The 15920-nt window shown below is 42.8% G+C and overlaps 1 protein-coding gene across 1 annotated transcript in view; it reads left to right on the top strand.

Annotated features, from left to right (window-relative positions):
• Nucleotides 1–364: 364 nt before the first annotated feature.
• The window catches only part of ccdc88c (coiled-coil domain containing 88C), a gene marked incomplete at its 5' end in the record, with an annotated part of 57920 nt that continues 42364 nt past the window's right edge, over nucleotides 365–15920 (top strand). The window contains 3 exons of the mRNA XM_079262327.1: nucleotides 365–424; nucleotides 4381–4493; nucleotides 13731–13839. Of these exons, the coding sequence (XP_079118453.1) occupies nucleotides 365–424; nucleotides 4381–4493; nucleotides 13731–13839 (282 nt within the window). The remainder of the gene's footprint in view (nucleotides 425–4380; nucleotides 4494–13730; nucleotides 13840–15920) is intronic.

The following is a 15920-nucleotide window of genomic DNA, read 5'->3' as shown; positions in this document are numbered from 1 at the left end:
TTCGCGGCTTTTTCGCAGCTTTACGGCCCGACTCGCGTATCCTTGGCAACACAGTCAACTGTCCTGCGAAGTTTGGATCAAGTGTTTGATCCGGAAAATAATCTGGATTTAAGTAACGGAACCGGGCCTGGACCGCGGAGGACCGAACCGGTTCCGCTTGGGTCGGAACTTTTTCCTCGTTTCGCACCAAGAGTCCGTGGAAACGGGACAGCGCGAGACAATAGTGGTGCAAAGAGGGAGCGCGTGCAGGAGGGGAGGAGGTGGTGGGGGGGATCGATGCCTCGCGGGGCTTTGTTCTGGAAAGCAGCCTGCTGCGGATATCGACTGATCGATCAGGTGGATTGATGAGCGACTGGTGACCAGCATGGACGTGACGCTGTCGGAGCTGCTCGCCTCCTTCATGGAGTCTCCGCTGGTCATGTGGGTGAGTCTGCACGCGCACACAGGTCTGCGAAGGAGGAGGATGCGCGCGAGCCGCGGACCTCCGGTTCCGTTTTACTTCCCCAGGTCAGGTGCATTTATTCAGGCAGAAGGGGGTGTCCGGTACTTCCCAGCTCCCCCACCAGAAAACTCCCCTCCATCCCTCCTGTCTGACTGTAGAGATGAGTGATTGGTGATCAGAAGCCTTTAGGACTAAGATTGAAAAGTTCTGCTCCACGTTTTGCTGATTATCAGCTCCACAACTCTTTAAAAGTCTCAAAGTTTTTAAAAGTCTTCCTTTTCCCTCATTTTCAGTCTTTTTCTGCGACCTGAAGCAGAAAGTTCTGCAGCATCCTGGTGGTGTGTGTCCAGCTTCACCTGTAAAACCAGTCCAGCTTCACCTGTAAAACCAGTCCAGCTTCACCTGTAAAACCAGTCCAGCGTCACCTGTAAAACCAGTCCAGCGTCACCTGTAAAACCAGTCCAGCGTCACCTGTAAAACCAGTCCAGCGTTACCTGTAAAACCAGTCCAGCGTTACCTGTAAAACCAGTCCAGCGTCACCTGTAAAACCAGTCCAGCGTTACCTGTAAAACCAGTCCAGCGTCACCTGTAAAACCAGTCCAGCGTCACCTGTAAAACCAGTCCAGCGTCACCTGTAAAACCAGTCCAGCGTCACCTGTAAAACCAGTCCAGCGTCACCTGTAAAACCAGTCCAGCTTCACCTGTAAAACCAGTCCAGCTTCACCTGTAAAACCAGTCCAGCGTCACCTGTAAAACCAGTCCAGCGTCACCTGTAAAACCAGTCCGCTGCAGACAAACTGGCTCCTGAACCGGGACCTGAGAGACGGATCTGGACCTTCAGCTGATCCAGGTGCTGATGGCTGAAGCGTTAGAAACGGTCTCCATGGAAACGTGGCATCAGGAGAAACCGACTGAACTGATTTATTTTTATGTTTAAATGAAACGGATGAATAAATTAGGCTGAATCAGGTCTTTTTTTTAATCTTCCCGACATATTTCTTCTGTATGAATTACAGGTTAAATCTGCAATGATAGTTAATAGTTAAAGGAAGTAGAAATATGAAGGATTTATTAAACTTTTAAAGCTTGTTAGCAGCTGAATATTGGGTTAGATTTCATCTGGAAGCATAAAGCAGAAGGAAAAAAGGCGTTTTCTTGCAGCTGGGACTGGTTCAGGAACGGATCACACAGCATGATGCTGGAAGACCAACATTACAACTAAACACATAAAATATGAGGAAATAAATCATTTTTTTACATCCCACATTATTGCTACTCTTCTGCTTTTCTGTCATGAGGTGGTTTTTGTGGCGTCCCTCAGCTTGGCGACTCGGTTTTAAGTCTCAGACTGAACTGGAAAGCTCCAGGTGGAGCAGGATGCTTCTGGCTGAGGAGCTCAGGTGTTGCAGGACTGAAGCTGAACACCTGGAGTATGAGAAACGCTCCAAAGCCCGCTGAACGGCGTGGGAGGACAGCTCAGGCTGAAGCAGGACCGGCTGGACGTCACCGAGCTGCTGGTTGGAGCGATGGAGGTTCAGTTAGATGGTTTAGACCTGGAAAGATCCTCCTGAGAGGCTTCCAGTGTTTCAGACAGAAAGAAGAGAGAAAGAAGAGCTGCTCCTGACTGGACGTTACCGTCAGTTTAAGCTCTCTGATTGGTGGAAAGTCTGACAGGAAGTGTCTTCATCATCATGTCCAGGTGAAAATAGAGGTCTCTTAGCAACATGGTAGTTAAAAGGTGATAATTTGACAGATTTATTTATACAATAATGTTTTAAATATGACAATTCCGGTAAAATTCCAAATTTATTTGACACATGTAGGCTAAATATTTATTAACAATTATCTGCCGACCCTCTGAAATGATCTCAGGACCCTTACAGGGGTCCCGACCCCCAGTTTGAGATCTAAGTGATGGTGTTCAGGGAGACCTGGTGGAGTTTTAAGGGTTAAACAAAGCAGGACAGAACGTGTTGGTTTGCTGTACATTCATCTGCAGCGTTTCTCATAAATAACCAGTCGTGCTTTATGTCTATACTAGACCCACGTCTGTAGCACACACCTGGGGGAGGAGGAGAGCACAAACAATGTGTGTCGATATAAAAAAAGTTAGAAAGTAAAAAATAGATGTGGACATTTTTATTTATTTTTTTATCTTTATCTTTTAACTAATAAATAACAGAAAATCAAAACACAAAAATGAAAAAAAAACCTAAAGTTCATCTTTTCACATAACAGTTGAATAAAAATAAAAGGAATCAGATAAAAACATCAAATATATAACAATATAAATATGGGATGAAATGAAAAAACAGAAGTAGGTTATAAAGAATAAGCCAAAAAATATTTCAAGATGATTAAAAACACAAATAAATTTCCGGCTCCATGATGAATTAATCTGGAATTAATCTCATAACATTTGACCCAGAAATAACTTTTAAAGTTTATTTTAACTGGATTTTGGTGAACGACTGAATCAGATAAAGACGCAGATTTAATGTTGTAAACTCTCTTTGTGTCTGAAAATATTCATTTTTATTAAAACAGAAGAAAAACGAAGTGGCCGAAGTGAAAGTTTTTTCTGTTTTCTGCGTTAAACTTCTGGGTGATGATGAGGATGAAGACCATCCTGGTCACATGACGCGGTAGTTTGGTGATATTTTCTGCATCTCCTCGTGTCGTTTGTCTCCAACGAGCCGTCAGCAGGTTATTAACCGCGTGGAACTTCCTGTTTCCCCGTGACCTCACATCCTGCCGACCTGACGGGTCATCGCAGCTTTTCCTGTCTTTGTCGGCGGGAAAGGGACGACTTTCACCCGGCCCGTCTGGCTGCTGTCCATGCTGGAGTAGACGTTGGGAAGAAGAGCTCAGCCGAGGAGCGTCGGACGCCATATTTAGGAGGCGTTTCCATGGAAACGTGTCATTTTTCCTCCTCCATTTCCCAGCCTGTAATTTCACTGAGTCATGGATCTGGAGGAAGACGAGATGCTGACGGCGTTCCCTGCTGCATCAAACCCTCTCAGTTTGAATCCTTACATCTGAAAGTGTGTCCCCACCCCCCCACCCCCCCGCTGCAGGACTGGACCGATCCACATCTCCAGATCATTTCCAACGGGATCTGCCGTCAGATTATCCGACACACAGTGAAGGAAGGGTCGAACTCTGACACGTAATCTGCTTCTGCAGAGGAGGTCAGACTTCGTCCATCCGCCACGTAACAAACCTCTTTTCTGCGTTTTAATGTTTGCAGCTCATTTTCTAGATTTTTCTGGTTTCTGGACCAAAAGTCCAAACCAGGTTTTTTTTCCTCCCATCAGGCGTAACCATGGCAATGAAACTTTTCACCTGTTTAATGCAACACGATGCTCTTCCTGTTGAAGAAATTCATCAGTTTTTTAGTTTGATTTTAAGTCTTTATTTGACTTTTTTATTGACTTTGTAATTGTTTATGTAATAATAATAAATAATAGATGAAAATAATCATTTCTTTCAACTGTTTTATTCAGACTTTATTTAACTTTTGCATGAATAAAGACATGAATGCACGTGTCCATTTTCATGGTTCTGGGATCCTCACAATCTGCATCGTATGTGAAATAATCAGCTTTCAGATTCATTTTCAGCCTTTTTCTGTTTTTTTTCCGACAACTTTCATGTTTTGTACTTTTTAATCGAGGTTTGTCCAGAAGCTTCCTCCTTCCTGTTAGGAAAACGTCTCCAGATGCAGGAACCGGACCTGACCCCACAGAGGGTCTGACGGTACCTGAAGCGCCTCGTGCTTTCTGGTGAAACGGTGATTTTTACTGGTTTCCAGGCAGGAGCTGGAAGTTGGTCCAGCTTGCAGCTCGCCGGTCTGATGGGAGGAAGAGGAGGGTGACCCTTCATCCAGCAGACCTCCTCCCATCAGAACTCTGACGGCATTTCCTCCGTGTGTGCAGGTTCGGACGTTGGGTCCGCTGGGTTCGTGTGGCGACGTGGGCTCGGAGGAGCGGGTCAGCATGTTCATGGAGCTGGTGGACGGCGTCTTCCTGCACAAGATCATGACACACATGTAGGTACCAGCACAGAAACAGTCTGCTTTGATTTGCATGAGTTAAGAGTAAAAAATGGGTATATGAGGGTAGTGTGAGTTGATCCAGGCTTTCCTGTGTGTCTGTCAGTGTGACCACATCCTGACTCGCTAGTTTCAGGTTGTAAACGTCACAGCCAGATGTGCCGCTGCAGCGAGCGACGCTCGAGTCGCAGCTTTTAGTCACTTTACAGCAGCTCACACGTCAGGTTGTCGTAGCAACAGATTCATCGCTTTCAATACGACACAGATCCTAGTGGATGCAGGAGCATGAAACCTTCTCCTGGAGGAGGAAACGCTGCTGCTGTTTGGCTCCGGCAGCTTTAAGCAGGCCAGTTTCTCCACATCGATGCTCCTGGTGGTAATGAGTTAAACATGCTGCACACCAGTAACGTCAGGTCACCATAATCCACTTTCACAGAAGGGTTCCAGTATAAACCTGAGAAGAGTTAATCCTGTGAGCCTGTTGAAACCAGCGGTTTGCCGAGCGAATTGCAGCTTCAGCATCAAAGTTCAAAGAAATGTTAAGAACTGTATCCCAGTGCTTTTGTCTGGAAACGTAATCTGACCCGATTAGAAGCAGGTTTAATTTCTTCAGATGGAATCAATGGCGAGGTGATCAGCCGCTATAAGACAAAATAAAAACTTAATGTCCTCCTTCAAAAGACGGAAGAAAGCAATTGCATCTAATCCCTCATTAAATTACAGTAACAATAAGATTTAGCCTATTAGTATATGTTACCAGTATATATTACCAGTTTATGGTACCAGTATATATTACCAGTTTATGGTATCAGTATATATTACCAGTTTATGGTACCAGTATATATTACCAGTTTATGGTACCAGTATATATTACCAGTTTATGGTACCAGTATATATTACCAGTATATGTTACCAGTATATATTACCAGTTTATGGTACCAGTATATATTACCAGTATATGGTACCAGTATATATTACCAGTATATGTCACCAATATATGGTACCAGTATAGGTTACCAGTATATGTCACCAGTATATTTTACCAGCATATGTTACCAGTATATTTTACCAGCATGTTACCAGTATATGGCAGCAATATATATTACCAGTGTATGTTATCAGTATGTGAACCCCCGCCCACACCCAGCCTGCTCCACAGTTTCTGACTGCAGACAAAAACTTCCTCGTGTGCCTTTCCGTGTACTTTCCTGATGGTCACGTCACCACTGTGGGATTCGTTGTCATGGTAACGTCTAAATTAGAGGATACTATGCTGTATTTAGTCTCAAATCATCCAAAGTCCAGATTTCAGCTCCAGTCAGTCACTTTCAGTCGACATCCTGAGAGATTCATGGAATTTATTCCCAGTAAGACCATTAACAGCAGCTGACACCAGTATTATGAGGACTGGTGTTGAACTGGCATCTTGTCCCGTCCAGACGGATCGGTGCCCCCAATCTGACCACATGTTCATATCTGAGTTATTGTTGTTATTGTCTGCAGAAACAATGAAAATCAGGCCATTGTTCTGCACGCTGAATGAAGTCCTGGCTGACGGGGGGTGATTAGGACCGGGTCGGGGTTTATGGGAAAGTGGGTTACAGAGGAGGGGGGTGGGAAAGGAAGGGGGGGGGGGGGGGGGGGGTTGTCAGCGTGGAAGAGCCATGAGGAATATTAAAGGGAAGCCTTTTAGAGACTGTTGGTGGAGCAGTCAGTCAGAGATGCAGTCAGCCGGTAAATTTCTCATTTTTCTCATCGACCTGTGGAAAAATAAGTTGTGAGCTGAAGCTGAAATCTGACGTTTTCTGACCGGAGCGGCAGAATCAGACGGAAACCTCTGAAAGGTCAACTGCTTCGTACTCCAGTCAGAGATCTGAAACTCACATCCAGACCTCTCTAATCCGTTCCCAGAGAACGAAGTTCTCTGCGGAAGTTTGCTCTGTGGAGCTGCGATCCTTTCCAACTAAACAAGATTAGTTTGGATTTAACAGCTTGTGTTTCACCTCCTTGTCTTTTGACAAACATTCAGAAAGAAAGGCGGAACAGATGAGTACACATGCTGGAAAGGTGGACAAGATCACCGACTATAGGTTATCGACTTCAAGTTATGGACTTAGGGTAAACGTCTTTAGTTAATCGACTACAGGTGATCGCCTACAGGTAAACGTCTTTAGTTAATCGAATTTAAGTTATTGACTTGGACTACAGGTAATCAATTTCAAGTAAACAACATCAGGTAATCGTCTTCAGGTAACTGTCTTCAGGTAAACAACTTCAGGTTGTCGACTTCGGGTAATCGATTTTAGGTAATCGACTTCAGGTAATCGATTTTAGGTAATCGACTTAAGGTAATCGACTTCAGGTAATCGACTTCAGGTAATCGACTTCGGGTAATCGATTTTAGGTAATCGACTTCGGGTAATTGACTTCGGGTAATTGACTTCGGGTAATTGACTTCGGGTAATCGACTTCGGGTAATCGACTTCAAGTAATCGACTTCAGGTAATCGACTTCAGGTAATCGACTTCAGGTAATCGACTTCAGTTTATTGACTTAGGGTTATTGACTTTAGGTAAACGACTTTGGGTATTCAAATTTAGGTAAACAAGTTTGGGTAATTGACTTCCAGTAATGGACTTCAGGTAATCGACTTCAAGTTATGGACTTAGGGTAAACGTCTTTAGTTAATCGCCTACAGGTAAACGTCTTTAGTTCATTGAATTTAAGTTATTGACTTGGACTACATGTAATCAATTTCAAGTAAACAACATCAGGTAATCGTCTTCAGGTAACTGTCTTCAGGTAAACAACTTCAGGTTGTCGACTTCGGGTAATCGATTTTAGGTAATCAACTTCGGGTAATCGATTTTAGGTAATCGACTTTAGGTAATCGACTTCGGGTAATCGACTTCGGGTAATCGTCTTCGGGTAATCGACTTCAGGTAAACGACTTTAGGTAATCGACTTCACGTAAACGACTTCGGGTAATCGACTTCGGGTAATCAACTTCGGGTAATCGACTTTAGGTAATCGACTTTAGGTAATCGACTTCGGGTAATCGACTTCGGGTAATCGACTTCGGGTAATCGACTTCAGGTAAAGGACTTCAGGTAATCGACTTCAGGTAAAGGACTTCAGGTAAAGGACTTCAGGTAAAGGACTTCAGGTAAAGGACTTCAGGTAATCGACTTCAGGTAATCGACTTCAGTTTATTGACTTAGGGTTATTGACTTTAGGTAAACGACTTTGGGTATTCAAATTTAGGTAAACAAGTTTGGGTAATTGACTTCGGGTAATTGACTTCGGGTAATCGACTTCGGGTAATCGATTTTAGGTAATTGACTTCGGGTAATTGACTTCAGGTAATTGACTTCGGGTAATCGACTTCGGGTAATCGACTTCAGGTAATCGACTTCGGGTAATCGACTTCAGGTAATCGATTTTAGGTAATCGACTTCAGGTAATCGACTTCAGTTTATTGACTTAGGGTTATTGACTTTAGGTAAACGACTTTGGGTATTCAAATTTAGGTAAACGAGTTCGGGTAATTGACTTCCAGTAATGGACTTCAGGTAATCGACTTCAAGTTATGGACTTAGGGTAAACGTCTTTAGTTAATCGACTACAGGTGATCGCCTACAGGTAAACGTCTTTAGTTAATCGAATTTAAGTTATTGACTTGGACTACAGGTAATCAATTTCAAGTAAACAACATCAGGTAATCGTCTTCAGGTAACTGTCTTCAGGTAAACAACTTCAGGTTGTCGACTTCGGGTAATCGATTTTAGGTAATCGACTTCGGGTAATCGATTTTAGGTAATCGACTTCAGGTAATCGATTTTAGGTAATCGACTTAAGGTAATCGACTTCAGGTAATCGACTTCAGGTAATCGACTTCGGGTAATCGATTTTAGGTAATCGACTTCGGGTAATTGACTTCGGGTAATTGACTTCGGGTAATTGACTTCGGGTAATCGACTTCGGGTAATCGACTTCAGGTAATCGACTTCAGGTAATCGACTTCAGGTAATCGACTTCAGGTAATCGACTTCAGTTTATTGACTTAGGGTTATTGACTTTAGGTAAACGACTTTGGGTATTCAAATTTAGGTAAACAAGTTTGGGTAATTGACTTCCAGTAATGGACTTCAGGTAATCGACTTCAAGTTATGGACTTAGGGTAAACGTCTTTAGTTAATCGCCTACAGGTAAACGTCTTTAGTTCATTGAATTTAAGTTATTGACTTGGACTACATGTAATCAATTTCAAGTAAACAACATCAGGTAATCGTCTTCAGGTAACTGTCTTCAGGTAAACAACTTCAGGTTGTCGACTTCGGGTAATCGATTTTAGGTAATCAACTTCGGGTAATCGATTTTAGGTAATCGACTTTAGGTAATCGACTTCGGGTAATCGACTTCGGGTAATCGTCTTCGGGTAATCGACTTCAGGTAAACGACTTTAGGTAATCGACTTCACGTAAACGACTTCGGGTAATCGACTTCGGGTAATCGACTTCGGGTAATCGACTTCGGGTAATCGACTTTAGGTAATCGACTTTAGGTAATCAACTTCGGGTAATCGACTTCGGGTAATCGACTTCGGGTAATCGACTTCAGGTAAAGGACTTCAGGTAATCGACTTCAGGTAAAGGACTTCAGGTAAAGGACTTCAGGTAAAGGACTTCAGGTAAAGGACTTCAGGTAAAGGACTTCAGGTAATCGACTTCAGGTAATCGACTTCAGTTTATTGACTTAGGGTTATTGACTTTAGGTAAACGACTTTGGGTATTCAAATTTAGGTAAACAAGTTTGGGTAATTGACTTCGGGTAATTGACTTCGGGTAATCGACTTCGGGTAATCGACTTCGGGTAATCGATTTTAGGTAATTGACTTCGGGTAATTGACTTCAGGTAATTGACTTCGGGTAATCGACTTCGGGTAATCGACTTCGGGTAATCGACTTCGGGTAATCGACTTCGGGTAATCGATTTTAGGTAATCGACTTCAGGTAATCGACTTCAGTTTATTGACTTAGGGTTATTGACTTTAGGTAAACGACTTTGGGTATTCAAATTTAGGTAAACGAGTTCGGGTAATTGACTTCCAGTAATGGACTTCAGGTAATCGACTTCAAGTTATGGACTTAGGGTAAACGTCTTTAGTTAATCGACTACAGGTGATCGCCTACAGGTAAACGTCTTTAGTTAATCGAATTTAAGTTATTGACTTGGACTACAGGTAATCAATTTCAAGTAAACAACATCAGGTAATCGTCTTCAGGTAACTGTCTTCAGGTAAACAACTTCAGGTTGTCGACTTCGGGTAATCGATTTTAGGTAATCGACTTCGGGTAATCGATTTTAGGTAATCGACTTCAGGTAATCGATTTTAGGTAATCGACTTAAGGTAATCGACTTCAGGTAATCGACTTCAGGTAATCGACTTCGGGTAATCGATTTTAGGTAATCGACTTCGGGTAATTGACTTCGGGTAATTGACTTCGGGTAATTGACTTCGGGTAATCAACTTCGGGTAATCGACTTCAAGTAATCGACTTCAGGTAATCGACTTCAGGTAATCGACTTCAGGTAATCGACTTCAGGTAATCGACTTCAGTTTATTGACTTAGGGTTATTGACTTTAGGTAAACGACTTTGGGTATTCAAATTTAGGTAAACAAGTTTGGGTAATTGACTTCCAGTAATGGACTTCAGGTAATCGACTTCAAGTTATGGACTTAGGGTAAACGTCTTTAGTTAATCGCCTACAGGTAAACGTCTTTAGTTCATTGAATTTAAGTTATTGACTTGGACTACATGTAATCAATTTCAAGTAAACAACATCAGGTAATCGTCTTCAGGTAACTGTCTTCAGGTAAACAACTTCAGGTTGTCGACTTCGGGTAATCGATTTTAGGTAATCAACTTCGGGTAATCGATTTTAGGTAATCGACTTTAGGTAATCGACTTCGGGTAATCGACTTCGGGTAATCGTCTTCGGGTAATCGACTTCAGGTAAACGACTTTAGGTAATCGACTTCACGTAAACGACTTCGGGTAATCGACTTCGGGTAATCAACTTCGGGTAATCGACTTCAAGTAATCGGCTTTAGGTAATCGACTTCGGGTAATCGACTTCGGGTAATCGACTTCGGGTAATCGACTTCAGGTAAAGGACTTCAGGTAATCGACTTCAGGTAAAGGACTTCAGGTAAAGGACTTCAGGTAAAGGACTTCAGGTAATCGACTTCAGGTAATCGACTTCAGTTTATTGACTTAGGGTTATTGACTTTAGGTAAACGACTTTGGGTATTCAAATTTAGGTAAACAAGTTTGGGTAATTGACTTCGGGTAATTGACTTCGGGTAATCGACTTCGGGTAATCGACTTCGGGTAATCGACTTCGGGTAATCGACTTCGGGTAATCGACTTCAGGTAATCGACTTCGGGTAATCGACTTCAGGTAATCGACTTCGGGTAATCGACTTCGGGTAATCGACTTTGGGTAAATGACTTTAGGTAATCGACTTCAGGTAATCGACTTCGGGTAATCGACTTCGGGTAATCGACTTCAGGTAATCGACTTCAGGTAAAGGACTTCAGGTAATCGACTTCAGGTAAAGGACTTCAGGTAAAGGACTTCAGGTAAAGGACTTCAGGTAAAGGACTTCAGGTAATCGACTTCAGGTAATCGACTTCAGTTTATTGACTTAGGGTTATTGACTTTAGGTAAACGACTTTGGGTATTCAAATTTAGGTAAACAAGTTTGGGTAATTGACTTCGGGTAATTGACTTCGGGTAATCGACTTCGGGTAATCGACTTCGGGTAATCGACTTCGGGTAATCGACTTCGGGTAATCGACTTCAGGTAATCGACTTCGGGTAATCGACTTCGGGTAATCGACTTCAGGTAATCGACTTCGGGTAATCGACTTCGGGTAATCGACTTTGGGTAAATGACTTTAGGTAATCGACTTCAGGTAATCGACTTCGGGTAATCGACTTCGGGTAATCGACTTCAGGTAATCGACTTCAGGTAATCGACTTCAGGTAATCGACTTCAGTTTATTGACTTAGGGTTATTGACTTTAGGTAAACGACTTTGGGTATTCAAATTTAGGTAAACAAGTTTGGGTAATTGACTTCCAGTAATGGACTTCAGGTAATCGACTTCAAGTTATGGACTTAGGGTAAACGTCTTTAGTTAATCGCCTACAGGTAAACGTCTTTAGTTCATTGAATTTAAGTTATTGACTTGGACTACATGTAATCAATTTCAAGTAAACAACATCAGGTAATCGTCTTCAGGTAACTGTCTTCAGGTAAACAACTTCAGGTTGTCGACTTCGGGTAATCGATTTTAGGTAATCAACTTCGGGTAATCGATTTTAGGTAATCGATTTTAGGTAATCGACTTTAGGTAATCGACTTCGGGTAATCGACTTCGGGTAATCGTCTTCGGGTAATCGACTTCAGGTAAACGACTTTAGGTAATCGACTTCACGTAAACGACTTCGGGTAATCGACTTCGGGTAATCGACTTCGGGTAATCAACTTCGGGTAATCGACTTTAGGTAATCGACTTTAGGTAATCGACTTCGGGTAATCGACTTCGGGTAATCGACTTCGGGTAATCGACTTCAGGTAAAGGACTTCAGGTAATCGACTTCAGGTAATCGACTTCAGGTAAAGGACTTCAGGTAAAGGACTTCAGGTAAAGGACTTCAGGTAAAGGACTTCAGGTAATCGACTTCAGTTTATTGACTTAGGGTTATTGACTTTAGGTAAACGACTTTGGGTATTCAAATTTAGGTAAACAAGTTTGGGTAATTGACTTCGGGTAATTGACTTCGGGTAATCGACTTCGGGTAATCGACTTCAGGTAATCGACTTCGGGTAATCGACTTCGGGTAATCGACTTCAGGTAATCGACTTCGGGTAATCGACTTCAGGTAATCGACTTCGGGTAATCGACTTCGGGTAATCGACTTCGGGTAAATGACTTTAGGTAATCGACTTCAGGTAATCGACTTCAGGTAATCGACTTCGGGTAATCGACTTCGGGTAATCGACTTCAGGTAATCGACTTCGGGTAATCGACTTCGGGTAATCGACTTCAGGTAATCGACTTCAGGTAATCGACTTCGGGTAATCGACTTCGGGTAAATGACTTTAGGTAATCGACTTCAGGTAATCGACTTCGGGTAATCGACTTCGGGTAATCGACTTCAGGTAATCGACTTCGGGTAATCGACTTCGGGTAATCGACTTCAGGTAATCGACTTCAGGTAATCGACTTCAGGTAATCGACTTCAGTTTATTGACTTAGGGTTATTGACTTTAGGTAAACGACTTTGGGTATTCAATTTTAGGTAAACAAGTTTGGGTAATTGACTTCCAGTAATGGACTTCAGGTAATCGACTTCAAGTTATGGACTTAGGGTAAACGTCTTTAGTTAATCGACTACAGGTGATCGCCTACAGGTAAACGTCTTTAGTTAATCGAATTTAAGTTATTGACTTGGACTACAGGTAATCAATTTCAAGTAAACAACATCAGGTAATCGTCTTCAGGTAACTGTCTTCAGGTAAACAACTTCAGGTTGTTGACTTCTGGTTATCGATTTTAGGTAAACGCCTTCAGGTAAACGTCTTTAATTGATTGACTTCATGATATCGACTTCAGGTAATCGACTTCAGGTAATCGACTTCAGGTAAACGACTTCAGGTAAACGACTTCAGGTAAACAACTTCAGGTAAACATCTTCAGGTAATCATCTGGACCCAGGTGTCCTGCTGGCAGCAGGTATGAACAACTCTAAAGCCATGAAATAAAGATGTTCCCCAGGCGATTCATCTGGATCCTTTTTCTTTTTGAGAATTATATCTTTGAACAAACTTTCTCCAACTTTCAGTTTCCTCCACACTGAACAGGCTCTGGCTCATGTGGAGCATCAGTAGAAGAAAACAGCTGACGCCACGTCAGCAGCAGTAGGTCATCCAGACAGACTGACACCCCACTGCAACCCCCCTACACCGTTCACATGCAAATCAGTCTGGCCTAGGCTGACATGTGGATAGTAAATAGAATCGTTCTATGGCACAACAGTTACACCAGGACATTAGTGTCTGTGTGTGTGTGTGTGTGTGTGTGTGTGAGAGAGATATGCTCTTTGTCCCTAATAGCCACAAACTGAGCGCTCCTGTGGTGTGTGTTTGTGTCTCCATAGCGACCCGAGTCCCACCAATCAGAGACTGAACAAGAACGTGAACAACGATGTCTCGCTGCGTCTCTACAACCTCACCGTTCTCACCAGACACATCAGGACGTACTACCAGGTACACGCAAAAACACGCCGTCTGTACGACAGCAGCACACAGTCCAGCTGCAGCCAAACCACTCTGGAAATATAAATAAGTTCATAGCAGGGTTCGACAGCCAATCAGCTTCCTCCTTCGTGGACAGGTTCAGAGGTCAAAACAATCAGGAAGTAAGAGCTGGAAACAAACCTGTCGTCGTGGATGCAGTCGGCGCTTCAGTTTCATTAAATTCGTAACAAACGTCTTTTTTTTTTTTTTTTTAAATTTTTTTTTATAGATTCTGTATTCAGTGTTTTTTATTTTACTTTACTTATTTAAAAACTGTAAGATGAGTAAAAGTGTCTCAAACATGAAGAAAATCGGACGGATTTCATAGTTTTTGGCCTGTTTACATGAACTCTGCGCTTCTTCTGTTAAATGTTGCCTAACTAATAAAACGGTGCATAAAATGTTTTAGTCGGCCAACAAAACTGTGAGCGAGATTTATAAAATAGTCCCGCGCAGGGCTCTTCATGGAGGTGAACTGGTCCCAGGATTGTTTCTCCACCCGTGATACCAACCTCCGTCATTTCCCTTCGTAACGTCACACTCTGAGGTACTGGTGGTTGTTCCGCCCAGAACCAGAGGAACCCTCTGCAACATCACTGTCAGTCGGTACAGCCCTGATCCTTCACAATAGGTCACAGTTGGCGCTGTTTTGGCAGCTTTTTAGTTGTGGTCTGAAGGCTGATTGATGTTCGACAAAGAAGACAGATACGCAGTCGGACAGAAACGCAGTCGGACAGAAACGCAGTCGGACAGATACGCAGTCGGACAGAAACGCAGTCGGACAGAAACGCAGTCGGACAGAAACGCAGTCGGACAGATACGCAGACGGGCAGATACGCAGACGGGCAGATACGCAGACGGGCAGATACGCAGACGGACAGATACGTAGTTGGGCAGATACGCAGACGGACGGACAGTCTGATGGCTGAGCTGTCCGTCTGTCTGGAAGATAGCTAAGATAGAAAATAAAAATTAAAACGTAAGAAAGATTCAGAAGTGAAGTTGCCTTTCTAGGGTGGAAAGAGAGAAGGCAGAAAACTGCTGAGAAAATGGAGTAGCGCCACAACGTGGAAACCGTCACATAAAAAGCACCAAAAGAAGAAAAAGTTGCGGTTTTATTCTCCTGCTTCTTGTAAATGAAATAAAGGTTGACGGGTTGTTCCTAAAACAATGGCTAACTTTAACGTTTTTAGCGTAATCACCAGTTGTGTACTGGTTTCACAGCCTCAGGACACTGCTGGGCAGAAACGGCTTCAAAAATTGATGCAACTGATCAAATGAATCGATCAAACGATGAGTTTCCGGTCGGAAAGGTAACATTTCCCTCCATGTTTCCGAATGTCACTCACATACAGGTCACTATGGCAACGTATTAGACTTCCTCGTCGGCCAAAAGCCCTGCATGTTCTGCACATAACAGTAATACACAACCAAGCTAGCTTTAGACTGAAGTTAGCAGCCCGCACCTGGAGTTTGGAGGAAAAAGCCAGATGTGGAGGAACATTATATGCATATCATATGTTAACAGGATGTGTTTAACTTACCTTTGAAAGAATATCAGCATATTGATTGGTGATCAGCTTGAGATTTCTGGTATTTCCAGCTTGTTTGTGTCGCCGCTCTATACAACGTGTTCTTATTTCTCTTTTTTATAGAGAACATGTTAATTTCCGACCACCAAGCCTAATGACATGATCAATGCATGTGTGTGTGACTGAGTGCAGGTGTGTGCAGGATGTGCACCGCCTGCAGGTGGACGAGTGTTGCCGATATGTTTTGGCAGATTACATGTACAGTACGCAGAAATGTCATACATTTGAACGTCTGATGGACCACCCACAAAGTCTCGTCTCTTCATCTCGTGTTTCAGTCATCCACGTTCAGCTCATCGTTGTCGTGAAAAAAAAGGCATTGGCTAAACAATTTTACACTAATCAGAAATAACCTGAACCAAATCTGAAGCTTTCTTACTGTTCTCATGCGCCATGTTTTTACAAACGCTTGTGTATAACTGGAAACCTTGAAACCACCAACCACTTCATCTGGATTCT

The sequence above is a fragment of the Telmatherina bonti genome (assembly GCF_933228915.1).
Source record: "Telmatherina bonti genome assembly, chromosome: 22".
NCBI classification, from domain to species: domain Eukaryota; kingdom Metazoa; phylum Chordata; class Actinopteri; order Atheriniformes; family Telmatherinidae; genus Telmatherina; species Telmatherina bonti.
Note: the sequence above shows the minus strand (reverse complement) of the source record. Positions and strands in the feature narration are given on the sequence as shown.